The sequence below is a fragment of the Vigna radiata genome, chromosome 8 (assembly GCF_000741045.1).
Source record: "Vigna radiata var. radiata cultivar VC1973A chromosome 8, Vradiata_ver6, whole genome shotgun sequence".
Classification (NCBI taxonomy): domain Eukaryota; kingdom Viridiplantae; phylum Streptophyta; class Magnoliopsida; order Fabales; family Fabaceae; genus Vigna; species Vigna radiata.
Genome location: NC_028358.1, coordinates 43,112,553 through 43,139,694, shown reverse-complemented (window position 1 = coordinate 43,139,694; position 27,142 = coordinate 43,112,553). Strand labels below are relative to the sequence as shown.

Below are 27,142 nucleotides of genomic sequence, written 5' to 3'. Positions count from 1 at the left end.
GTTAAATTCTGTAAACGGTGTCAAAATTATGAACGAGTGGCTGGGTGGGCTAGCATTTGAAAAATACGTGGCACATTTTAATAGGTGGAGATGAAATTTTTTACTTTCTCTGTCGCCATGTCAACACAGTCCTTATGTGTTTAGCCAGGGACGACGGAGGGAAAGGCCTCCAGAAGAAGCTCCTCGGCGTGAGGCCGCGCTCCTGCTTTCCCGAGGATGCAGTATACCATTGTCCAACCAATTGATCTGCTTGAATGGATTTATTGTTACCACTTGATCCACTATCTTAGTTAAAATACGAACCATTCCACAGTTTTTCTTCAAATGCTGGCTTAGCCTTCAAAAATCCCTGTCACCTAGTTCAAGGGCCATTGTTGTGGCAGCTTGTACAGCAGCAAGCCAAAGACATCCACAGTATGTGCTCACACCATGAACTACGGCGGGACTAAGTGGGGCTTTTGGGATTTGCGAAGGGTTGGCTTCCGCTTCGCGAAGCGTGTAAGGGTTTGCCTTTTGTGGTTTCGATGTGCAAACTCCCATCGCTGAAAGATCACAGATGAGAACCACTCAATCATTGGTCATGCCATTGCAGAGAAGCTTCCTCTGGGTCTTGGTGTTTCCTACGAAAGATTCGAACTTTGCAGAGGGTTTTAAACTTGCGATTTTGGTTTTTGTTTCTAGGTTCTTTGATTTTCTTGCAGGTTTCGAAATCCCTGAAGGAGGGGAATGGACGAATTTGGTTCGCATGATGGCTTTCTGTGTCGCAACGACATTGTGCCTCGCTGGGTTGCGCAATGGTGGAATGAATTGGATGATGATAGAGGTTGGGTTCGACTCACGGTGGTGAGGTAATGGTCGGTGAGGATAGTTGCGCGAGTGTGGTGGAGAATGGCGTTTTCGCAGTATTTGCTGGGTTTCTGCTAGATGAAGGTGCGAGACGATGATTCTGCGACAGCGACTTGGGTGTTGATATGCGTTGGAGAGGACGACTGCCGACGAGGATGGCGGTGACGGTGCCGGGGGCTAGGGCTTCTTGGAGATAAACTAGGGTTTGTGTGGAGATGATGATGACCTGTCAGGGTAGTAGTGATGTGGCAAGACTTTTTTTAATTTTTTTTTAATTAAAATATCATTTAAGTCCACCTCAGACATCAATTTAACGTAGACCCTGTATTACTTCAATTCTTCATAAATAAGGACCAAATTGAACTACTTCAAAATTCGAGAACCTAATTGAAACAAAACTGCACAAATAGGAACCTCCGAACCTATTAAACCTTTATTTTACTAGCCATCAAATTAAAAATAAACGAACTCACAAAATACTAAAATAAAAACCTAATCCAAATAAAATTCGCGTTCAATGTTACATTTAAATTAAATCAAATTCAAAATGCATATTAGTTTTATGTTCAATTCAAATTATTTTTCTAGTATGTGAAAAATCAATCCATCTGCACCCAAAAAAATTAAAATAAAAATATGCATGGAGTTATAAATCATAGTTTTGCTGTGACTATTGTACAAACAAAAAGGTTGTGTGACACTTTTAAAATATCTGTGCAATTTGGATAGAAACTCAGATCGAAGGGCCTAATCATGCACGCACATACACAAGTTGGTGAAACAATTCGAGTGGGCTGGTTGCAGCCAGAATGTGGAGAGTCGTGTAGGAAATTATGTACATATACTTTACAACAATTCAAAGAAAACGCTGTAGAAAACAATTAGAGTCCTTGTAATTCCTATTTCTTTCTATATCCTCGATCGTATTTCCTACCTTTTGCTGTTGTGGTTGGGAAACAAAAAAAGCCGAATCCCCTTGCTCCAAAGTACAAAAGGTCAGTTATAAATTCTTTAAACTTTTCTTCGTAATTTAATGTAAGGTACCTAGTATAAATAAACAAACGATTAATCTTGTCTCCGTTGTCTGTACCACGAACAACCACGTAGGCAAGTGCAGCATAAGCTCGAACTGATGTACAAAAGGAAATAAAAGAAAGGCATCTCACACCTGTTTGGATTGTAGTTATCAAGCATTATCCAAGAAGAATGTATTTGATGAAAATTGATGGTGTACATCACTTGTCGTGACAGCTAAGAAATTCAATTATACTGGGATACACCTGCTCCACTGCCTGTGCTCAAAATAATCATAGAAAAGACATCATAAAGAAAGCAGCAGTGGGCATAAGAAAATATAGACCAATTATTTATGCCAAAACAAATTCTTGATTCGAATAAAACAATCGGTGTTTAAATTACAGGACTAAAAATGGACAAAAATTAATAATGAAGCAAACGAAAAAAATGGCAAGGGTAGATGAACAGGAGAATAAAGGTGTGAATAGAACAAAAGACAGAAAATTCGTGTAGGGCAGCCAATAAATAAGACCATCACCAATTAATCACAAAATAAACTGAGCTCGTTTTTTGACAGTTTCCTAATCTAAAATAGCACTAACGGCAACAACCAAAGGAATAAGTTCATACCAGCCTTCCTCCTACTAAATCATAATGTGCATAATGTGGGCCTCCAGGTTTTCCAAAAACTTCATAGGTAACCAAGTGCTCAGGAATTAACTTAACAGTTTCTGTTCAAAAAATACCTTAATGAATAATAATTTCTTGAAACAGCGAAAATGAAGCATTACACCTATGGTAAAAAAAAATACCTTCCACAGCTTCAGGTGGGCAAATCAGATCCTGGTCTCCGGCAATAGCTAAGATAGGGGTATTGCTTTTGTGTAGATGATCCTTATAGAAAAAGGTCCCATTCCTGTTGCATAAACCACGTTCTCGAAATGCTGTAGTGAGTTGCAAGAGAAGTTTTGCAGGTATGGTGCCTACCAGTCGTGATTGTATCAAAAGGTCAGATATTATATTCATATTAAATAGTCAGTCAACATGTAATTTTTTAATTAAAAAATAAAAATTTATGTGCACTGCAATGCCTATAATAGTGTTACTCCAGACGAGAGTCTAACCCCTAATACCCTACCCTTTTATTGAAAAACAAACAGTATCTAGAAAGTACATCTGGCAGGATTGCCACTTGAATTTAATGAACCAGTGAAAACATCACTTGTTCAATCTATCATCTTTTAATAGTTTAATATCGTACTCTCTTTATCTATGTTTTCAGGACCCAGTGAAAGCAGAGGAATTATTTTGCTTTTCCAACATCCTATTCATCTCAATATGCTTTAATGATCTATTTTAATATCCTCTCTGAAGATTAATGTAAAGTAATAATGCATCACACACAAATCCAAATACCTCTGAAATGGAGCCACCAGGACAATTATAACTACTGAAATAAGCATCAGAAAGAAGGGCACGTCGAACAGAGGTTCTGGTAAGAGTCCAATTCAAGTGTATGACTCTTGTAATACAAATTAGAAGAATGGATTGCTCTTCCACACTTTCTTTCTAGGTCAAATGAATGGTTCAATTTTAGCATGATAGTACTAATTCAATGAACAAGCAGTTTACTTCGCTACCCTTTAAAATATCAACTGTTAAGTCTAACAAAAATGAATTCCAGAAGATTTGTCGCTTTATACAAATTGGAAGAATGGATTGCTCTTTACACTTTCTCAAGAGACATACAAAAGGCAAAGAAACCATTCAATTTCAGTAATGATAAAGCAGTTGTCCCTTTAAAATATCAACTGCTGAAACGAATTGAACCTCAGTAATTAAAAAGAAAATAACCAATAGTTTGCATTTTAAAAATGGAGTTATGAAATAACAACCTAAATACTGACTTATCACTACTGGTTCATAAATGAAGTATACTATCTGAAGGGCACACTACCCAGCAGTTCAAAGAAACTACATCCCATGCTATGTCATAAAATGGCTTATGAACAAGCCCATTTCAGTGTGCTCAAATTCAAAATGAATGGGACAAGAGTCTAATTCCTAAACATGTTCTCAAAGCAGTTCCTATTCCATGTTCAAAAAAATCATCATAAAAGCTAAACTATTAGGTGTAGGCACATAAGTTGCGTAAAAAAAGGTGTTGGTGGCACAAATGATTTATATTTCTAATAGATAGAAATACTCACAGAAGTTATTCAAAACAAGTCTCTTTAATAAATTTGGATGCATCATGTCCTCAGCTGAAATCAATGTATTTAACCGTGACAATACATACGGTGGACGAGAAGAAAGAGGATAAGCTGCTGCCAGCAATGTCCCCAAAGGAACAACAGGGACATTGAGGGCCTGGGCAGGATCTGCCTGCTCAATGAAGTGACTAAACTTAGTACCTTCAAAAATTATGGCAATTTAATCACTAAGTCTATGAAGAAAGTAACCAAAAACATCTAAACCATTCACTTACTAAGGGTAAGAGTAATTTCAGAGCTGATTTGGATGATGTGTAATCCAAAGATGATGCCAGTGTGACCACTGCAGCCAAATTTGGTTCTTTTCCTTCAGAACCTTACATGAAATTAAAACAAATATCAAGTAAATAACATATATATTTATTTTATACATGTCCAAGCATATGAAAATACAAATGAGTCAGAATATGTAAACACTCTGCTTGTAGATCTAGATTTACACTTCTATGCTACTAGTAACGTGTTACCGTCTATACAATTTTTTCTTTTTAGTAATCGTTAAAGTTACAACCAGAAATAATGTGTGGTGATAGCAAAATAGAAGGGTGGAAGTGATTTGGGAGTAACATAATTTTAAGAATGGCCAATCATCAGCCAGTAGATATAATGCAGTAGAATCCTACTTTCATTTTAAAAAAACATAAATTCCTTCATTGGACTTTGTTGCCATCTCATATTCAGAAGACTAATGATGCATAACTTATATTTGATCGTATGTTCAATCAATACTTGATGTGGTTCATCAAATATTTATTGTTGCCATTGTTTGAAACATGTTAATAGTTAATCAGGAAGGTTCAAGTTGGGCTCACAAATTAATATGGATTACAGTCAGTGACTTGATCAAAACCGAAAAAATAAAGTCAGGCTGATGATTTTCATAGACAAAGTTGTTGCATAGCATTTTCCTCCAAAAGTGAAAGTATTGGCTGAAGAATGATTCCAATTCTTGATATCTAATGACTAATCCTAGAACAGATAAAATGCCTTCCATGTATGAGCATCATGATCACATCAGCCTTTTCCAAATCCTAATATTCCCCCAACCCTCTTTGTTAGTGATTAAAATTATAGTTTGGACCATCACAAATGTCAAACAGAGTACACACAAGAAAAAAATACAATAACAAATAAAGGCAACATGACAATGGCCAATTAATACTAATGAAGCAATAAACTCACCAAATCGTGACAACATGGAGTAAAGCAAGATACCACCCATTGAGTGTCCAATTGCAAGCAATTTTCCATCTTTAGGCATGCTTTGTTTCACTATGTATTCTATCTGTACAGGTAAAGTCATAAAAGGGATATGTAGCCAGGGTAAGTTACCTGTATATATATAACAAGTAAAAAAAGGTACTTTTAAATGCTAATGATATATAGCTTTCCAACATAATAAGATGTCTGTCACCTTACCGCTGCAGGAACATCTTCTTCCAAGTAATTATCGAAGTCCCAATCATACTTCACAATCAAGTCAAGTTGCTTCTGAAAATCTTCTATTGTAGAAGTAAAGCGAGCTTGTAGATCATATAATGGAGGAGAAACAGATAGCTGACCTTCCTCAATAATATTTACTAGTCTTTGACTCAGATCAGTTATTTGACTAGTAATACCAGAGTTTTCCTTTGTTTCAAACAAAGTTGAAAGCTTTCCCCTTACGTCGTTGAATTGTTCGTATAGTGGAGAATCCACCAGAAGTTTTGAAATCTGATCTAGAAATTTGGAAAACATTACCCTTGATTGACTTTCACTCAGAAACCCAGAGACTCTTTCTGACAAAAACATAAAAGTCTCGGTCAATCTTGCCACCAACTTTGATTCATCCCAAACAGTAGCCAGCCTAGTTAGGTCACCTTTGATGGCCACATTCTCAGTTTCTACCCCGTTTAAGACAGGAGGAATCTGAGTTTCAGAAACGGTGCAAGAGATGTTATTCAATTCTTTGTTTGAAGCCATGGCTCCGTTGGTAGCTGTAGCAATTTCTGAAGCAGCTTCCATCTTCTCAGACATTGCATTAGCAGATTGTTCAATATCTTTAGAATTTGAACCCTGAAGACTCAACCCAGCTCCTCGTACTTCAAGAATCCAAGTTTCAAATCCCTGACCAGACATGTAACGTGCAAATGATGACTGCAGTACATACAATGTGTTAGTGGGAAGACTGATAAATAAAATCAGAAAAGAATGTACTACTGCCCAACTATAATTACGTAAAAAGGTACATTTAACACTCAAAATATGGAGGAAAGCTTAATAATACAGAATCAAAAGTAGTAGCTTTGGTGCATTCTTTAAGAGAAGAAGCATTCAGAATTTTGCAATCAAAAGCTACTTAAAATAATACAGTACTGAATGTTTTTGCTTCCTATGTTTATAAAGACTGTGATCATGCTTCAATATATCTTATATTCAAATTAGGGTAAAAAAAAAAGCACAATAATATATGGGCAGTTGCCTATGCAAGAACAAAAGGATGACGACAAAACACCAATACTTGCATTTGTTTCAAATATACGTATCAAATGATATTTATACTTCTGGATACTTCACTGATATGTATTTCTTAAGTATCAAAGCTTTTTTTGAAAAAAAAAAGTTATGAAAATCTTACAAAGCCAGATACAAGACATGTATGCATCTGGGAGCATTGCTACTTATGAACCAAACAAGAAGGCTATCTTCTTTATTCATGATTCTCAGGGAGGGAATGAGATAGGTACTATTCCTGTTTGTAGACAATGGAGAGTGATTTATGATGCCAGTGATTAATAATTTCTACTTTGACTTTAGTATTGTCCAAGAAGAAACAGATTGCCCCCCTAATGTCCAAAACAAGTTTACCAGCACAAGCGAATAATATTCCAATACAAGCAACACCCATACATCCCGAGATGCAAAGAAATGAAAACGAAAAGGAAACAAACAGACTATATGACAAGTATGCTTGAAAGGCAAAACTAAACACAGAACATAAACTCGCACAATTTCACAATTACGAAGGAGGGATCGAGAAAACACAGAAGAAGAAAAAGTTGAATACCTCGGGTGAAAGGTCATACCCAATGGCGTTAGTTCCCACGCCCGACAAGAGCAACAGAGGATGATTCCTCGGAGGTGCCTATGAAACAAAATTGTGCCCTGAGAAATCTTAGCAAAATCACAGAGAGAAAATAGAAGAAAGCTGCGATGTGAATGAAGAAAGAAAACTAACGAGAGGCGAAGGGTTGTAGCGCCAGAGAGCGAGTTTCCAATCGGAATTGGAGAGAGAGACATAATGGAGTTCGTCGGCTGTGCAAACAGAGGGCTTATCGGTGACGGCGGTGGAGAAAGCCCTGAGACGGAAGGGCGCGGTGGCGCGTGGGAGGGAGGCGAAGGTGGAAAAGCCTCTGCGGAGAACTTCGTGCTGGTCAGATTGGAAGGACATAGACATAGACATGGACATGGACATGGCTTTCGACATGCTTAACAATTTGGATAACATAACGCTTCGCCTTCTATCTCATTACTTTTCCTTATACCTTTTATGGTTTTCGTATTTTCATTTCTTTCTCTCTTTCTCTGTTTCTGTCTCTAACTTCGTTTTTTCTTTTCAAAGTAGTCAATATGTTACGCCGCTTGACACTTTATCCAGAGCATTGCACTTGCAATTTTGGAACAGGATCTCTTTCAATATTTAATAATTTTCGTGACTTTGTTTGCAATTGAAAAAATAATGGTTCAAGGTTTGCTTTCTTTGATTAACTACAAAAGGATACAGAAGATACAGTGAGTGGAAAATAAGAAATTGATGATAAGAAAAGGAAAGAAAAAAGTAAGAAAAGAGAGAAGTGTATTTATAAAAAGATAACGATGGTTTTAATAAAAATAATGGTCGTATAGAATGTGATTATAAATTATAACATGGCTTTTTATGAATTTAATATTTTTTATAAATAAAAATTGATGAAAAAAAAAGTTAGTATTGAAGTTGATTTAGTTTGTCGCCATCCCTCGAGATAGGAAAATAAAACATTGCCAGATTAGCCACGACAACAACCATTGTATGTTATGATTTTGTGGGAATGAGTTGTTGGCGGGGTTTTGGTTAGAAAAATATAAGATAATTCTCTCTTTTTCTCACCCACTCCATTATTATCGTTCTCGTTCACCCTTTTAATTTGCCAATCTTTATATTATCATATTTTAACCATTCTTTTTAATAATCTTTTACCAATGAGTTATCTGTCTGCTTAAATTAATATTTTAAAAGATATTTGAAACGAATTAATCATTAATGTTTTGTCAAAAAAAAATTATCTAAAAAATATTTTCCTTATCTTAAATACTGGATTTTCTAATTCGAGGTGATCGGAAATAAAACTCAAAATCAACTAAAAACAATTCTCCACGTCATTTTTTTATTTGTTTATTTGAAAGTTAACATAGATAAGTTTTGCACTAAAATTATTCCAATTTAATGTATTTTTCGATATGAATAAATTTAAATTTCTTTACGAAATGAGAAAGTTCATTTTAGATATGCTATTTAAGTATTTATCTAAATTTATTTGAAAAAAATTTTATTCATTGTTCTGAATGTAGAATCGGTATCACAATTAAAACTTTTTCTTACATTTTTTTCTCTAAGTTTCTCAACGTCAAATTCAGTTTATATTGCAAAGTTGGGTTAAATATGTTTTTAGTCCCTATAATTTGATGCGATTTTGGTTTTAGTTCATCTTTCAAATAACTAAGGTATAATTTAGTCCTTTAACTTTAGAAAACTCTGATTTTAGTCATTTTTATCAAATTTTTTTAACTTTATTTGTTGTTTCAAACACATTTCATTATAGCATTTGAATTGTTTACACTGTTTGACACATTTTTGCTAAATAAAATTAAAAAAATTTGGTAAAAATGACTAAAACCAGAGTTTTCTAAAGTTGAATGACTAAATTGTACCTTAGTTTGAAAGAGAGACTAAAACCAAAATCACCCCAAAATATAGGAATTAAAGATATCTCTAACCTTATAGAGTTCTTTGAAATCTTTAGGATATTATATAACTATTTTTTATTTCAAAATTATATTTATAGGTTTCGACTTGAATTTATCGTTAACATAGTCATAATCATGACTAAACAGCACACTTGAAATAATTGATCAGAGAGTCATGCAATATATTTATGAATTCAAATTGTAATTCGTTTTTCTAATTGTGTCTCTCTATTATATATCATTTCTTGTTTTACTTTAAATATTTGTAAGTATTAGTAAAAAGATGTGATTTCTATCCTGTAGAGTAGCAAAATGTTTACCAAACAAGAAAAGTATTTAATAATTTAACAACATCCTTACATGATATTTCAGAAAAAATTTCTCCACTCTATGTATAAGTTTTTAAATAATATTATATATAATATTAAACGTGAGTTTAAATTTTACATTAGATTAAAAACAACAAAAATAACCACAAAGTTTAGCACTACATTATTACTGTTTTTTTAACTAATGCATCTCCACTATTATAATGTATTCAAATTTTACAATTTGAAGAGTTGCATTGTATCGATATTTGTTAAGTTAATAAAGACATCATTGTCTAAACAGATAGATTTTTTTTTCTTTGCATAATGACTTTGTAATTTGAAAACCAAATCTCCAAACAATCTCATACTTTTGTATTTCAAGCATCTTTTATACACAATTTTTCAATATTCAACAAATAAAAAAGAACACACGCACATCCATTGATTCCTCAATTCCTTTCTCTTGAAAGCGTTAACCAATCAGCAATATTTATCTGTAATTTATGTCCATATATTATTTTGTAAAATGTTTTATATAAATAAACAAAAACGCAAAACGAAGAATGAACTTTCTAACTGGGCCTTACTTTTCCGCCAAAAATAACAGACTTTCAATAAAAAAAGCAAGAAGCCCACTTCCGGCCCAATTCTCTTTCTTCTTTCCTACGATCGGTTTCGGCTCTATTTCCGCCTGAAAACCCAAAATCAAAAGCTTTCGCCGCCTTCAAAGTTTCTCCTTGCGTGCACAGTGCGTGAGAAACGAAAATGCGTGGCGGCCGCGGTGAAGTGGAAGTGAAAAGGGTGTTTATTGGAGCGGGATGCAACAGAATAGTGAACAATGTTTCATGGGGTGCTTCTGGTTTCGTCTCTTTTGGAGCTCAGAACGCCGTTGCTATTTTCTGCCCCAAGGTCCTCTTTTCACCCTCTTCTGCTTGTATTCTCAACCATTATCCTAGATTTTATTTTCCTTTCGTTTTATTCATCCTTTTGGTATTCGCAGAGTGCTCAAATTGTGACTACTCTTCCGGGTCACAAGGCAGTTGTGAATTGCACCCACTGGCTCCCAACTTCCAAGTTTCTATTTAAAGGTGCTCGCTTTCTCCATCTCTCGTCAACTTGAACTCTGAAAGTTCAATTTTTGTTTTTATTTTTTTTTTGAATAAAACTATTTGGCATAACGATATAGCGAGTTGTTTTGAAATTACTAAACCAGTTTCAATGTTTAATATCCTTTTTCCCTTTGAAGTGCAGCAAAACAATTGGAGAAGCATTATTTGCTTTCTGGGGATGCAGATGGTGCTATTATTTTGTGGGAACTGTCCCTTGCTGATGGCAAGGTATGTGTTCTCTGGTTGTTGTTTTTTCTTCCTCAAATTTTTACGAATAAATCATAAGAGAAATTTGTTTGTTGGGAACCTAGATGGAATTATAAATTGTTGTTTCTTGCGTATTTGTGTTTGAATTGTTTTTAGTGGAGGCAAGTGTTACAACTGCCACAATTGCATAAGAAAGGTGTTACATGCATTAGTGGAATGATGGTTTCTCAAACCGAGGCAATGTTTGCATCTACTTCTTCAGATTGCACCGTTTGTGTATGGGAACTTGTATTTCCAGTGACTGGCAGCGGTAAGCCGTAGTTCTCAATCATAATAGCCCTGTTCAGTACCATGTTAGTAATTTGATAATGTACAATAATTGAAACTTGCTTCATCATTTAGGTGACTGTAAGTTGTCGTGCCTGGACTCTTTCTCGATTGGATCTAAGTCTATGGTAGCCCTATCATTAGCTGAATTGCCTGGAGATTCTGGGAATATTGTCCTTGCAATGGGAGGATTGGATAACAAAGTTCATCTTTATTGTGGTGGAAGGACAGGAAAGGTATCTGCATCCACATAGTTGTTGATTACTAACATGAACTTTAGGCATCTTTTAGAGTTTTATGTTGGTTTATGTTTAAAATATTTGACTCTTCTGTTACTCATGAACCCAGCTTGTACATGCATGTGAGCTAAAAGGGCATACAGATTGGATCCGGAGTTTGGACTTCTCGTTGCCTATAAATGTGAATGGGGAAGCAAACAATATTTTTCTGGTTAGTTCATCTCAGGATAAAGGCATACGAATTTGGAAGATGACATTACGCAGCTCTATGTTGAATGGAAATGGCATATACAAGAAAGGGGAAATAAGCTTATCATCCTATATAGAAGGTCCTGTACTCTTGGCTGGTTCATCTTCTTTTCAGATATCCTTAGAATCTCTTTTAATTGGACATGAGGATTGGGTATATTCAGTAACATGGCAACCCCCTTTGGCTTCATCCCTAGAAGGGGGTACCTATTATCAACCACAAAGTATCTTATCTGCATCTATGGACAAGACTATGATGATCTGGCAACCTGAAAAGACTTCTGGTGTCTGGATGAATGTTGTCACTGTTGGGGAACTAAGCCACTGTGCTCTGGGTTTCTATGGTGGCCATTGGAGCCCAAATGGAGATTCAATTTTAGCACATGGATATGGTGGATCTTTCCATCTTTGGAAAAATGTTGGTAATGATAATTGGCTGCCACAAAAGGTTCCCTCAGGTCATTTTGCACCAGTTACTGATATTTCTTGGGCTAGATCGGGTGATTATATTATATCTGCCAGTCACGACCAGGTATTCAAACACATTCGGTTGGCAAAATTTATAAATTATTGATCACGCCTATTAATTTATCTCTTATGATTTTATGTGAACTTGCTGTTTAGAATTTATAATGGCTTGACCCTGTTGTCTAATTAGTGTAAGAACATAATTTTGTGTTTTAGAAGAAAAAAATATTGAAATTCAATATGGTTGTGCAACTGTTTTAGTTTCCTCAGCTTGTTGCTCAAATAATAACTGAATATTTTTATGGAATTTGAATTGGCTCTGAAACTGCTGCTGTATGAAAAATTGCAGACAACTAGAATTTTTGCTCCATGGAAAGTCGAGGCTTCTCTCCAACATGGAGAATTTTGGCATGAAATATCTCGTCCTCAAGTTCATGGTCATGATATAAATTGTATGGCAGTTATTCATGGGAAGGGGAATCATCGTTTTGTCAGTGGAGCTGATGAAAAAGTTGCCAGAGTATTTGAAGCCCCGTTATCATTTCTTAAGACATTAAATAATGCCACTCTGCAGAAGTCTTGTTCCACTGATGATATCTTAGGAAATGTTCAGATTTTGGGTGCAAATATGTCAGCTCTTGGACTATCACAGAAACCTATTTATGTTCAAGGTCAGTTATTTTGTTAAGCATGTCAGGGAATTTTTGGGCCGTTTTGGAAAATGTTGGGGTTTTCTTTCTTGTGGTAATCTTTGGTGTTGATTTTTCTAGTTATTACACGTGGTTGTAATTACACGGATGGATGCAGTCACTGGTTGAGACTAACAATGAATGCTATTAGGTAAGGGAAAAAAATATAACCATGTAGTTTAACAATCTTAATTATCAGGTAAAATGTGCATCCAACCTAAACTAATTCATAATTCAGTGTAATGTACTGGTTAACTTTTTCAATATTAACATGCATTTAAATACTAGACTCAACTCAACCCTTGTATTTACTGCTTGAAATGGGCAGTGGTATGTGTAGAAGTCTCATAATAACTCAATTGACTCATCTGTTTCTATTTAATCTGTTGAACATATAAGCTCTCGGGAAATAGACTTCTAAATTCTCCCTTGTGGCAATGATGTGAACTTTTTAATCAGTACTATATAGTTGTTTAATTTGGGAATGTGAATTTTAGATCATTATTCTCTCATAGTAGTCAATAGTGCCCTAGAGCATGATATTGATGCTGAGGAGTCCTTGGCCACAATGATATTCTAATAGAAGAACTGTTTTCAATAGTGAGCAAAAATAGCAGATTTTTGTGAGCTAACAATATAGCAGCGCTACCATGATGCATGCTTCAGAAAATTCATTTTTACCCGTGAAACATCATAGTTTGGGTAAAGTATCCCGCAAAATTTTGCCTCTCTTGATATTGTGCTTCATATTGGAGAGGACTATTTTTTTTTTTCATTGTGTTCTCTTTCTTCTTCCTCATTTAGCCCTACGCAAAAGATTATCTTCCTATTTTCTGTTTTTTTTTTTAAAGAAAACGTGTTTTTAGTTCTGTACTGTTGATTGAACTTGTTTTTAAGTCCTTGTATTTTCAAATTTATAAATCAGTCTTCCAACTTTTAAAAGTGTGATTTTTCATCCCTCTAATTTGATTTTGTCACCAATGGAGTTGGAGGGGAAGGATGAAAGTGTAGGGACTAAGGTTACATTTCTCTCTCTGTTTTATCTTATTATTTATGTTCCTTTCTATCAAGTATCATCTATGATTTTGACTTTTTCACTATGTTTTATCTTATTTTTATTGTGAATTTTTTAGTGGGTTATTTGAGTTTCATATGTGCAGTTATAAATTTCTTTTCGTATTATAGTATTTAAAATAATGGTGATCCTGCTATAGCATTTTTAGAGTTAGTCACAACAGACCTCTAGTTGAGAATGATGACTATTTTATGCTTGTTTGTTAGCGCACTGGTCACTTGTCTTGAGTAGAGTATGATTTGTCAGATAAAAAAATGTTACAATTTTACTGAACCTGCTGTCAAGATAAGCTGACTGAGATAACTAAGGCTCGGCATAGTTAATGTAATTGTACTGAACTTTAGTTTATCTATACTTTTTTATACTATAAAAACTAAACCACTCGTACTAAAAACTAAATTATACTATTTTCTAGTTCAGTTTAGAGAAACTGAACCTTTACATTTGTAGTTCAGTTAACTGCATAAACTGAACAGTCACCACCCTCTATTAATAGACTGTGTCAGCAGCACGTGTAATAACAACTGGATGCACAGGGAGTTGAGTTAGTAGTGTTCTTTCTGCTGTAAGCGATCCTATAAGCTGGTTGACATTTTTTTTTTTGTGGTGATTCGATAACTACCTTCAATTATTATCTATACATTCGATAGTTCAGTTTTCTTTAGTTTATTAAAAATATAGTTAACTATAGTTTAGTTACTTATGTCCAGCCCTAGAGATAACCGGTCACTCAGGGATTTTAACTGGTATATTTGGTGTAAATTTGCTTTATTAGAGTTGCGAAGATACTGTGTACTACTTTTCAAACAATTATACATTTTTCCTTGCATGTCGAACTGTTGGTCTTTTGAAAGTTTATAATTTTTAGAGTATTTCTATATTGCAGCTGTGCATGAGATTCCCGAGAGAAGAGGCATCGATAGTATTGACACCCTTGAAACTATTCCGGACGCTGTTCCAACTGTTTTCACTGAACCTCCAATTGAAGATCAATTGGCTTGGCATACACTTTGGCCTGAAACACATAAACTCTATGGGCATGGAAATGAACTATTTTCTTTATGCTGCGATCATAGGGGTGAGCTAGTTGCTTCTTCATGTAAGGTATGTACTGTTATTCATCTAGCTATGAACCTTTTGCATATCTCATAACTAGATGGGTTGACACTCCTTATTGGATTAATCTTCTTCATTCAGTGTGTTTTCCCTATATTGGATATGAATTAACTTCAATCAAGTTGACTTAGATTGTTCTGTTCGGCAGTATCTACCTTGTTTACCTTTCTACTTTATCGCTGAAATTTCTGTGTATCATTGTACATTTGTTTTATGCAATGCAGGCCCAGTCTGCCGCTGTTGCAGAGGTATGGCTTTGGCAGGTCGGTTCATGGAAAGCAGTTGGCCGCTTGCAATCCCACAGCTTGACGGTGACACAGATGGAATTCTCACATGACGACAACTTTCTTTTGACTGTCTCAAGGGATCGCCAGTTCTCGGTTTTTTCAATCACAAGAACAGGTAGACATATCATCACTTCTTAGACATAGATTTGCACCATTTTGATATCGTCATTTGGTGATTTTCCTTGGTTGACACTTCACATTACTTGAAATGGAATGATAGTCTCAAACCTGCAGAAAACAATGAAACTGAGCTAACCGTTATCTTGAAGCTAAATATTCAAACCATTTACTGGAATCTTTCAGTACTGTAAAAGTTGCAAGTTTTTATATTATTAGCTACTAGAACTCAACAGACATGCTAATCACTCGGTTGTGATAACAGGGTCCGGTGAAATTAGTTATAGTCTTCTTGGGAGGCAGGAGGGGCACAAGCGGATTATCTGGTCATGTTCATGGAATCCTCATGGTCATGAATTTGCTACAGGCTCACGGGATAAGACGGTGAAAATCTGGGCCGTTGAAAAGGATTCGTCCATCCGGCAGCTTATAACTTTGCCTCAATTTATGAGTAGTGTGACAGCGTTATCTTGGGTTGGTCTCCATCATCAGAGGGATCACGGACTTCTAGCTGTTGGAATGGAAAATGGGCAAATAGAATTGTGGAATCTGTCTTATAACAGAGCAGATGATGGTTGCATAGCAGCAGCAAGTTTGGTTGCTGCTCTTGCTGTACGTATAGATCCTTTTATATGTCATGCCTCTGCTGTAAACTGCTTAGCGTGGAAGAAAAATCAGGAAGATCACACGAGTCTGCAACTTGCTTCTTGCGGAGCTGATAATTGTGTAAGAGTGTTTGATGTAACGGTTTAGAATTAGAGTATTGTTCCCCCTTCTTTTTTGATATATATGTAGATTGAATTTTGATCCTCATATCTATGGCGAAGAAAATTTATGGCTTGCATTCTTCTTCTCCAGAAATACCTGTTAGTATTACTTCTATTGTCAGGAATGTCATTCGGCTACATAAACAGAGCTCATTAGCTCCATTTTGTAACAATTATTTGGTGTCACGCCATCAAAATAATATTTATCGTTTTTATTTTATGTAAAGTGAGACATTATCTTCATTGTCCCAAAATTGAGTCCGTAGTCACTGGGCACGTTACATCATTACCATGTGAATTGCGGCGTAAGCATACCCTCCAAAATTTTCTCTAATAACGGTCTTCAGTTTATCACTTGTCACTGTCGCGAAATTAACGTTGCGACCGTGGTCATAGGGTGAAAACTTGAAAGTGATTTAAGTGAAAATTAGGACGAAAATGTCGTTTTTATGTATAAAATAGTCATAAACGAGCATATGCTTGCCAACCTTCATCGATTAAGAATTTTGTATTGTGTCGGTTGTGGATTCAAGCCTAAATGATATGCTATTATTCGAGTGAGTGTAAAGTTTGGGGAAATATAGGACGATTATCTTATTCTTTTATCAAAGGAAGAAAAGGAGATACAAACTTGAAAAAGGAAAAGATTTGTAGGATTGCAATCTTTATTCTCTCGTATAGTATTACACGGATGTTATAAATTAATAAATGTTCTGTTCATCCTTTCCTTTCCCACTTCCAAACAGAATATTCCATTGAGAATGTGTAAAAGTGGTATGTTCATTATGAGAGATATAATGTTCACCCTTTGAAGTAGATGATTCTGATTTATCAGTACCTTTTTAAAAACTGTGGAGCTCAGTGAAGGCAAATGTATCTGGTGATTAAAATTTAAGAGAAGTAAAACCGTAGTTAAGGACTTTATGATGATCATGAGTGGGGCCATTGATAGGCAGCTTTTTACTTGGTGCCTTGACACTCCACCATCCATTAAAAAATCTCGGGAGGCAGAGAATCAAATTTCAGCAAATGGCTCACTGGTTCCCTTTCCCTCATTATGGAATTCAGTTCTTGGAAGCAAAGGATAAGGTGATGCCATTAACTAAAACATAACATTAATTTGAGTGGGGTGTACGTACACATACTATTCTCCCATGCTTTTCTTATAGTCATATGGGTTTCCATGACCAACCCAACTCCCACTTTGGACTAAAGCTCCCTAAAACCTCGGTCGGCAATAATGCACCAATTATGTTCATTGAATTGGTAGCATTCTTCCAAGCAAGAACCAGATTATGGGATGGTGAGGGACACTGACCTACGTTGACATTGGAGAGGTAGGGACCATAACCCATTTGACAATTGCTAGCTCCGTAATTAATGCGGATGATAATGTTAATAATACATCACAGGTATACAATAAGTTGTTTGAAGCAGAGTCAGCATCAACCACTAGTCCCAGGATTTTATTTTAACCCATGGATCACAACAGTTTAGTGTAGGCATCTGCATAATCGTGCAAGCGTCTAGTTGGATAATATTGAGATATAACTATATTTTTCGTTGTTTTGACTCATTATTTCTATCTGGTTCGAGCCCGGCAGAAATTGTACTCCCAACCAACCATGTAGCCAGACTATTCTTACATACCTAGTCTTAACATTTAAACCTCGTACAGTTAAACTATTCTTATATAAACCACTAACTAGTGCTCAGTGCATATTTGAATACAAGAAAACATAGAATCTTATGTACCTTGCCACTAAAGTCACATGAAATTCAGCAAAATCAACAATATGTAACGTGCACTCTGTTGTGCAGGGATTATATTAAATCTTAAAATGCACTATACGTTAAAATTTCACATCAATCAAGCACTTTTGCTTATCAGTGTTATTATTGTACAGTTGAGTTTTGATAAGAAATTGGTCGTGTTACTGTAAGTGCCAGTCTCTTTTTTACTAAGTAGCATTTGAACTCTGATCCTCCAGTTGTCTCACAATATTAGAGACTAGCTTCTATGCAGAATTCTTGCATAAAATGGAAAATAAGCCATGAGTCCAAAACTGGGATAAGTAGAAGAAACATAGTTGTCGCGCGTGATCAATTTTCATTGGACTCACTAACCTCGGTATAAAGTCATACTATGCAGCTTGAAATGATAGTAAAGGATCCACTTGATCATTGAGCAATCCAAGGATCAGTAATTTTGTAGCTGTGCATTTAAAAGCTGCCATGTAGTTGTAGATGATAATTCAAGGCGTAGTAGCTTTCATCAAGGAGAATCAAATTCAAACTAAAACTCACAAGGACATTATTTTTTGGTCTTGCGCAGCAAAACCTAAAATTCATCATAACGAATATGATTTTGGCGTGTAAAACGGACGAGAGGACTGAAAATATGGCCAGAACAATATATTGTTTGCCTACTGCACGCACAAGAGCAAACTTCCGGTCCCATAAGAGCCAGTCCCAAACTTCAAAATGGCCTTTCCCATTGCACTTGTAGAGAGGGATTAATAGTTTATCATGAACACCATAACAAGAACAGAACAAGAAACAAAACCCGGTAATTTATATGACAATCATTTCAGGAATTGATTTTGAACTTCACAATACAATGTTTCAGACTCGACCTTTTACAGTATAACCTTGGACCAATTTCGTTTCCTATATAAATTATAAATTATGACATACAAGAAAGAGTACAAGATGATCACAGTTTCTTATTTTTCTATCAAAATACATACCACAAACAGTTCGCCAAACATGGCGACAGGAACTGAATATAAAACTTAAAGGGAAACCAAACCCATTTTTTTCAAAATTGTTTCTTTTTTTTTTAAGTACTGGTTTATAATGGTTGTGAGGTTCTTATCTGCTGCTTCAAATTGTCCGAGGGATGCTGAGCTGAACCTTCCTGCATCATCACAGCAGCAGCAGTCATAGTCTGGTACTGGGAAGGCATTGTAGGTGCCAAGGGTTGAGAGTAGTATATTTGAGCATGAGCAGGGTCAGCATAATCAAAACCATAATTCGCCTGGGGAGCAGAATTAGGAGCCATGGACTGAGATGGATGATGAATCTGTGAGTAAGTGACATACTGTTGCTGATGCTGGCTTGTAGGAACTTGAACTAGTTGAGGGGTGCCTGCGGTTGCGGCTCTGTAAGCATTCATTTCAGTTTTAGGCATGGGAGTATTTCTCATGGGATTGTATCCAGCAGATTGTGGAACCAGTGTAGCAGGATTTGGTGGAGTTTGTGGGCGGCTAGAAGCAAGATTTCCAGCAGAGTCACCCATATTAGCCTGCTGCACAGGTAGGTTGTAGGCCTGCGGTTGCCTCGCATGAACATAGTAAAGCTGTGGCTGCTGTGGATGCTGTGGATGTTGCTGGGAAGGATATACAGGATAATACGCAGAAATTGCAGGGTTATGGTGGATGAAATGTGTGCCATGAATAAATTGTTGCTGCTGTTGTGGCAGCGCTTGCTGGTGCTGCTCGAATTGCTGTTGTGGCAACTGCTGCGTCTGCTGATGCTGTTCAAATTGCTGTTGTAACAAATATCCAGGGTCCTGTACATGTTGCTGCATCTGGATCCGACCGTGCGGATCAGAAACATTGAGCTTCGGATCCACAGGGTTACTAGGAACCCTTGTAGTCCCAGATTGAATCTGAACTTGTTCTTGATAAACAGCAGGTTTCTGACGCGAAATTGCGTTCGCAAGACTACTATCACTGCAGGATCAAAATAACCACCAAAAACCTAATTCAAACAGTGCCAATTGAAATCCATCACCAACAACCAAATCACCTTACTAATCCTACACACTCAACCCAAGCCCTCGACACGACATGCAAATGAAATACTAACGAATCGAATTTCAGCATTTTTATTACAATTAGAACAATCCTCAGCCAAAACCAGAAAGAGAGATTGAAAATTGAGTATACCTTGAAACTGAATCAGGAGAAGGCAAATCAACAACACCGCCGCTACCACCAGTTGACTTCTGTTGAAACTGAGGAGCAAGGGTTTGTGTTTGTGACTGCGCTTGCGTCTGTACTTGTGGCTGAGGAGTGGGAGGCTTTCTATACCCGACAGGAACCCCATGATCGGATCTCTCATCATCAGAGACAACCCGGTTGTGATAATCCCCTGCGACAATCGTCGGTGGGCCAATCGGTACACCCACGGCGGCGAGCGTTGCCGGGACTGGCGGAGGCGGCGGCGAAGACAGCAAAACAAAACCCTCATCCTGCTGCTTCTGCCCCACTCCAACCCCCATCTGCGCGAACTGCTCCTCAATCCCCATTACCTTCTGATCCTCCACGACATGAACCCTAATCGGAGGCAAATTGGCGAGCGACGGTGACGACGACGTGGACCCAAACGATGACGTCGTTTCGAGCATGGGCGAATCGGGAACGGAGTGAACATCCTGCTTCAAATTCTTGCCGAAAGATCCACCCAAAGAAGCACCTCCACCAACACCAGCACCAGCACCACCTTCCCCAACGTCCTTGGAACCGGGTTCGAGGTTGTTCCCGGCAACCTCGTCGTCGAGATCAACGAGGCAATTAACAGAAGCAGAGTCCGAAAACCCTCGGTTAGGTACTCCGTTGCCGTTTAGGGCATTCAAGAACCAGTCGTCCGATTTGGTCGAGGTGTCGAGAATTTGGGGGGGAATGGAGTGAGTGGAATCGGGTTTGGTGGGGAAGAGAAAGAGGCGGATGCGGGAAGGTTTGACGACGGAGGTGGCCGCGGCGGCGGTGCGGTCATACTCATCAATCATGTTCTCCAGGTCTTCATCGGTGGTGACAGAGATGAGAGAATCGAGGTCCTCGTTGGGAAGTTGGTACTTCAGCGTAAAGGTCCGTCCGTTCAGGAAAGTCTTTGAGAGGCGCGTGGAGAGGTCCGCGAGTGAAGTAGCGCGTTCCGCAACGATGATGCGCGTGTCGCCGCCAACGTAACAGAGGGACTTATCGTGTGGACGAGGAACGATATGTCCACCGTAGCTGCACATCAGACGTAGCTTGGACGACGCCGGCGCAAAGGGCTCGTCCCAGGAGTCGGTGTTGCGGGAGCGTGGCGAGGATTCGACCGAGTCAGGATAACTGAGGTGTGGCGGCGGAGGTGGCGGCGCAGTCGAGGGTGTTGGCGGTTGCGCCTCCATGGTGAGTGTGTGAGGGGAAGGAGAGAGAGAGAAGGGAAGGAAGAAGACCCTCTTGGGAAGTTCTTATAGTAACTTGATGCAGTTGTTTTTATTTATTTTTATTTCTTTAAAAAATAGAATTATATAGTTTTATTGATTAAATATTTTTTGCTTGTTGGGTTATTGGAAAAAGCGAAGTTGGGGAGGAAATACTGTGGGAAAGGGGAAGTGGAAAAAAACACTGTGATGTGGAGGGAAGATGAGGGTCTGAATTTGACAGCTGGTTTACTCATTCCACCCAGTTGCCTTCTCTTCTTTTCATTTTTTTTCCATTTTTTGTATCAGGATAGCTTTCTTCTTAATGTGTTCAGTATTTCAAATTTCATTTATTTCTTAAAAAATCTAATTTGTATTAAAAATAATATAAAGTACAAAAATGTCATTTTAAAGAAATATCATGTCTTCTACTCAATTTCTCAAATTATTTAAATATCCAGTAACATGAATCTATTCTAACCAAACTAAAGAACCCAACTTCAAATTGTAAAAATACAACTTTATTAAAAGCCATAAATAGCATAACAACTAATAATCAGAACTTCATGACAAAATAGAATGAATAGGGTAAATAAGAGAAATAAATGGTAAAAAGTTGTATCCATATAAATAGTTATCATTTTCGGTTAGGATTTATAAGTTTTGATCATATTCGATCACTCCAACCATAACAAGTGACCAAACATGAAAAAAGGTATGAGGCTGACATAACCTAACATGTAAAGCCGTTATATATTTGACGGATAAGAGTAAAATGGTTACGGCGTCATAACAAAACTAAGTGGATTTGACGCGCATAATTGCTTACTGTAGAAGGCGCGTGAAAATAAGGAGGTAAACGGCCGAGCATAAGGTTTAGGCTGTAAAGTGAGAACTGACAACTGCCACAGTAACGTATTCACCTGACGCCTGACTCGGATTGGGCGTGCTTACAAACTCACAAGAGAAGAAAATACATCATCAACTTTCTCTACACCAAAAATTCCAAAAAACAAAAAATGTTTAATTTTACATAAGTGACTGAACCCTGTAATAAAAAGAGTGGACTGATATCCCTCTTTTAACAAGCTAACTTAGATTTTAATCGTAACTATGATATAAAACGTATTTAAAAGCAAATCATGAACTTAGAAGGATTTTGGCCTCCCATTTTTTTTAAGTATATAAATAAAAACTTTTTTATTTTAAGATATTTTATATATTTAATACACTCAAGTTTTATATACATCTATTTTACCGTCCTCAAAACATGTTCTCAGAGCTATATGATTAAACTTGTGAAAATGTTTAAAGTAAAAAAAAAAAAAAACAATTAAATGCTTGAACACTTTTGTAAAGATATCCATGTTTTATATATTTTAACAGAGAGTGAAATATCACCAGTACATAATGTTAAAGACTGGATGATGAAAAATATGTTAACCATATTATTTGGTATTTTTTTATCTCTCACCAATTTACATATATACAAAATTCAAGATTAATCATTTATATATAAATATTTTTTTTAAATCATTTTTACATAGTCATCACTTGTCTATATGTAAAAATAAGATATTTATATAGTGAAAGTCTTGTTAATAATTCAAAAGTTTTAATAATAAGAAATAGATATTAATATTTTTTATTTAGAATATTTAGGTTTTTTATTATTTCTTTTAACTTAACAAATAAAATACTCATATTTAATTTTATTTAAATTTCTTGAATAGAATTTTTTATCTTTAAATAGTTTATCAAAATTAATTTTTCGCTCTTTGAATGTAAACATTCCTTCTGCTCTTACAGACTTTCAAAATTTATAAGGTTTGTAAGATTTTTGAAATATTGAATAGTCGTGATCGGAATTTTTGATTGATGGAAGAATTGTTAAGTTGATGCTCAACAGTATTTTGATTGAGTTGAAACTGTTGTGATTAACTGTAATCTTATTATGTTGTGATATGTTAAGCTTAAATAAGAAATAAAAATAATGTATATTTAATTATTCTTGATCGAAATATTTAAATTAATTGATTTTGATTAAGTTTAATAAGTGATAAATTATATGAAATAATTTTGTTATTAGTGTGTGAATTGGTCATATAAAATTATGTGTTTTTACATAATAGTGAATTAGATGTGATACTTTGAATTTTGTTGTAAAGTGTTACGTGTACCAAATAAAACTATATGATGAATTTGAAAATCTATATATTTTTTTGTTTTTCTTCATAGTCAAGAATGAGAAGAAGCATGTTGGTACAGGATTTTGTTTTCATTACTTTGGTAACAACAAAAATATTTTTATGAAAAGTCACTTAGCATATTAATTTTCCATTCAACATAAAATATTTTACAAACTTTGATATTTACTGTTCAAAACTCACGATTTATTTTTAGCTGAATTACATATAAAAAGTATTCTTTATGTTTATTATATATCTATATGAAAAATATTGAATTGTTTCTTTAATTCGTTTATATTTTATTTAAATAATTTAAGTATAGAAAACATAGTTGTGAATGATAAACTGAAATATAATTTTATGTGAATTGATGGTTGATGATTAATTGTGGATATCATTCTTAAAAAAGAAATAACATTATACTTTATTTTGTACTTTATTTCGTGTTGAATTTAGAAAGTAGAAATAATTTATCTTATATTAACGAAAAATTCTTTAGATATTTATAGATATTTTGCTTTAAACATTCCTCCCTTCACTTACAACACATGCGGGGTCTTGAATATGCTACTTTCCGTTTTTTCTTCTAAAAAATCAATTATACGCAAATTGTAATTAATTAAAGTACCTGATAGGAAGAGAATTGAAATAAAATTATAAAGACAAAACAAGTGTTTCCTAGGTTTCCAAAATCTGTAGCTGAAAAAAAAAGAAAGTTTTAATTATATTAAATTTTAATAGGATGATGTTGTGATGTTGCTAGTTTTATTAATTTTTAACTGGGAAATGAATTTTAATAATAATTGTATTGATTTTTAATTTGATGAAACGGAGTAACAATACATATAATATTGAAAATTTTTAACAGAATTTATTTATTTAAGAAAGTGAAGAGAAGTTGCAACAGAAAATTTTAAAAAAATATAAATTTATATTATTTTATGATTTTATACAACAATTTTACTGATTCTACGGTTTTACGGATTTGTGTGAATTCTTTCTCGTAAATACTATTTAAAATAATAAGATCTTAGGATTTTACAATTTAAATATCATATGTAACACATAATAATATTCTAACTACTCAAAAAATTAAACAAGTCTTAACTCTCAACTTTTAACAAAATATAATGGTATAGAAACGCAATTAAGAGCAAATATTCTCACCCTTAACTTCTAATTTTTTTTTTATTAAAAGAAATCGAACACAATATACTTAATTTTTCTCGGTTAGATTTGGAATCAGCGAAAATTAGTTCTTCATTATACTTACCTTTTACCATGTTTATTACTTATATTAATATAATATACTCAATTTAATATTTAAAAGGAAATATTTGTATATATAATATTGCATTATTTATTACGACATATGTTATCATTGATATAGTTATTATTACGACATATGTTTTTCTTTACTGCTTGTGACTAGCACAGTTCTGCTAAAAATAAACTATTTTAGATAACACGTGTCCAAAAGTATTACAGAAAAATAGATATATTTACTGCTCTGTTAGTATTTTATTAAATGATAGCATTGTAGACATTTTATAATATGTGTGTCTATGTTGAGTACTGTGTTTATTAAATGATACATGCATGCATATTTATTGCTTATACATAAAGTAAGTGTGCATTTATTATATGTAAGGATTTATTTTTTATGCTAATAATTATTTTTCTCAACATTAGTATATGGTCCAGTGGCCTACCTCCACCCAGTTTTCCAAGATGTCATTGCCAACTCATGCATGACCCCACTCTGTTTGAATTTCAAGAACCATCTCAAACAAACATTAATAATTTTGGGACTGTTTTTGAATTAGCATTCTGATAAATTTTCTTCTATTTTACAAGTTTTCTAAGGACAATGAATCGAAATATTATTTTGTTATTATCAAAATTTGTTTTAAAAGACCAAAATGTATAAACTTTTCTTTCTAATAATTTTATGTTAAAAATATCCACTAATTTATTTTATATTTATTAACTGTTTGAAACTTCTTCGTTGACAATTCAAATTCTTTCTCAAATTTAGTATTTTTTATATCTTAAATCTTTTGATTTTTTTTGGTATTCTTCCTTTAAATATTTAAAACTTTAACTTCAATTCTCTAATCTCATACATTAAATAATTTATGAAGTATCGAATTGATCACCCCACCCCAGAAGACAGCAAGACATCCACGAAAACTATGTATCTATGTATTACTTAACACGTTAAACCTCCTTTAGATGCACGTAAACATTTTCAGGGATATTATATGTCTTCTTATTGACTACAAATTACACTTTGATTAAACAGCTTATAATTAAATTCAATGATAATGTTTGATTAAAAACTGTGACACAACAGATTAATAACTACGAGTTGTTCAACTGTTAATAGCTGGTGAACTAATATTTTTTCTTTAAAGGAAGTAAAGTATTAGTTAATATGGTTGGTATTTGTTGACAAAAAAGTGTGATATATATAAAATGAAAATGTTGGAATTCGGGATTTTTTTCTAAAGTAGAGTACGCGTTTTTTAATTTAGCCGCTACGGATAGAGGTCAAGCGTACAATGTTAGGATAAGGTAGTGTTTGACGGGTGTAATATATTTAAAATAAATATTTATTTTAGAAGTTCTTAACAATTATACAAAATACATTTATTTTCATACGGAAACAGAAAATTAATTGTTAGGAAAAAAAATCTCTTCGCACATTATTCTGTCGAGAATGTTTTTTTCTAGACAATTATTATTACAGCATGTCCTTTTTTAAAGTGATTCCAATTTCTCAGATATATTTTTTTGTATTACAATAATTAAAGTATTGAACCTTTAATTTTTAAAACATTTGCATCAAAGCGTTTGTAGTCCAACGGTTAGGATAATTGCCTTCCAAGCAATAGACCCGGGTTCGACTCCCGGCAAACGCATTTTACGTTAAGTTAATTTTTATATTTATGTTTGATTTTTTAACTCTTTTTGTGTATAGATATAGGTTTGTGATGATTGTGTGTTGACCTAGATCATCATGTGGATTAGCATAAGGTGTTTTATTTTATATATGCCATGTAAGAAAAACGTTATTTAATGATGGCTAATAGAATGCATTTTATATTTTAGTCTGCAAAACCTATTTGTTTAGGGTATTTTAACTATTTTTTATTTTCAATTACTCATAAACATATATATTATTTTTTTCTTTTTCTTTTACACAAAACTATGAGTAATTCTATAGTTTACGTTTAATTAAATTTTAGGATGATATTTATTTCTTACACTTATTAAATATATATATATATATATATATATATATATATATATATATATATGTATGTATGTATGTATGTATGTATGTATAAAATATGATGGATATTTACACTTAATAAATATATATCATCTTAAAACTTAATTTTCTAAAATTTAGTTAAGCATAAACTTCATATCGTAAGTATAAGATATGTAGATTTAATGTGTAAGATATTGTCGTATTATTTAAGAGTCTAGGCAAAGAAGTAAGTGGATGCTTTTAATGAATGTAATATTTGTTGGCTTAAACACTTTTTTTTTTTTCAAACACATTTTAAATCGGAATAAATATTTTGGTTATTATAATTAGTCCTATTTCATAATATTAATATGTTAATTGTAATTGATTTATTTGTGAACAAAATTCACATTGGTTATTCAT

General features: G+C 34.5%; 3 protein-coding genes and 1 non-coding gene across 5 annotated transcripts; 2 read left to right on the top strand and 2 right to left on the bottom strand.

Moving 5' to 3' along the window:
* Positions 1-1,547: 1,547 nt before the first annotated feature.
* Positions 1,548-7,784, bottom strand: LOC106772766. Its single transcript, XM_014659347.2, has 10 exons — positions 7,354-7,784; positions 7,183-7,260; positions 5,556-6,272; positions 5,319-5,421; positions 4,352-4,452; positions 4,074-4,248; positions 2,676-2,846; positions 2,494-2,594; positions 2,015-2,138; positions 1,548-1,890 (listed from the first exon to the last, which is right to left on the bottom strand). The coding sequence occupies exons 1-9, from the start codon at positions 7,621-7,623 to the stop codon at positions 2,082-2,084; spliced, it is 1,773 nt and encodes a 590-aa protein (XP_014514833.1). The 5' UTR covers positions 7,624-7,784; the 3' UTR covers positions 1,548-1,890; positions 2,015-2,081.
* Positions 7,785-10,097: 2,313 nt separating this feature from the next.
* LOC106772702 (elongator complex protein 2) lies at positions 10,098-16,306 on the top strand. 2 transcript variants are annotated; one of them, XM_014659255.2, is made up of 10 exons: positions 10,098-10,339; positions 10,431-10,518; positions 10,682-10,767; positions 10,903-11,056; positions 11,149-11,309; positions 11,422-12,093; positions 12,379-12,700; positions 14,680-14,897; positions 15,134-15,311; positions 15,579-16,306. In XM_014659255.2, the coding sequence occupies exons 1-10, from the start codon at positions 10,196-10,198 to the stop codon at positions 16,064-16,066; spliced, it is 2,511 nt and encodes an 836-aa protein (XP_014514741.1). In that variant the 5' UTR covers positions 10,098-10,195; the 3' UTR covers positions 16,067-16,306. The 2 variants fall into 2 exon arrangements, with proteins under 2 accessions (XP_014514741.1, XP_022641456.1); XM_022785735.1 differs by lacking the exon at positions 10,098-10,339 and having other exon boundaries at positions 10,433-10,518; positions 10,677-10,767.
* A 2,329-nt stretch (positions 16,307-18,635) lies between these two features.
* On the bottom strand, positions 18,636-21,295 carry LOC106772363. Its single transcript, XM_014658737.2, has 2 exons — positions 20,034-21,295; positions 18,636-19,817 (listed from the first exon to the last, which is right to left on the bottom strand). The coding sequence occupies exons 1-2, from the start codon at positions 21,254-21,256 to the stop codon at positions 18,935-18,937; spliced, it is 2,106 nt and encodes a 701-aa protein (XP_014514223.1). The 5' UTR covers positions 21,257-21,295; the 3' UTR covers positions 18,636-18,934.
* A 5,017-nt stretch (positions 21,296-26,312) lies between these two features.
* Positions 26,313-26,384, top strand: TRNAG-UCC. Its single transcript has one exon. It is a non-coding gene; the product is annotated as a tRNA-Gly (tRNA).
* The last annotated feature ends 758 nt before the right edge of the window (positions 26,385-27,142 follow it).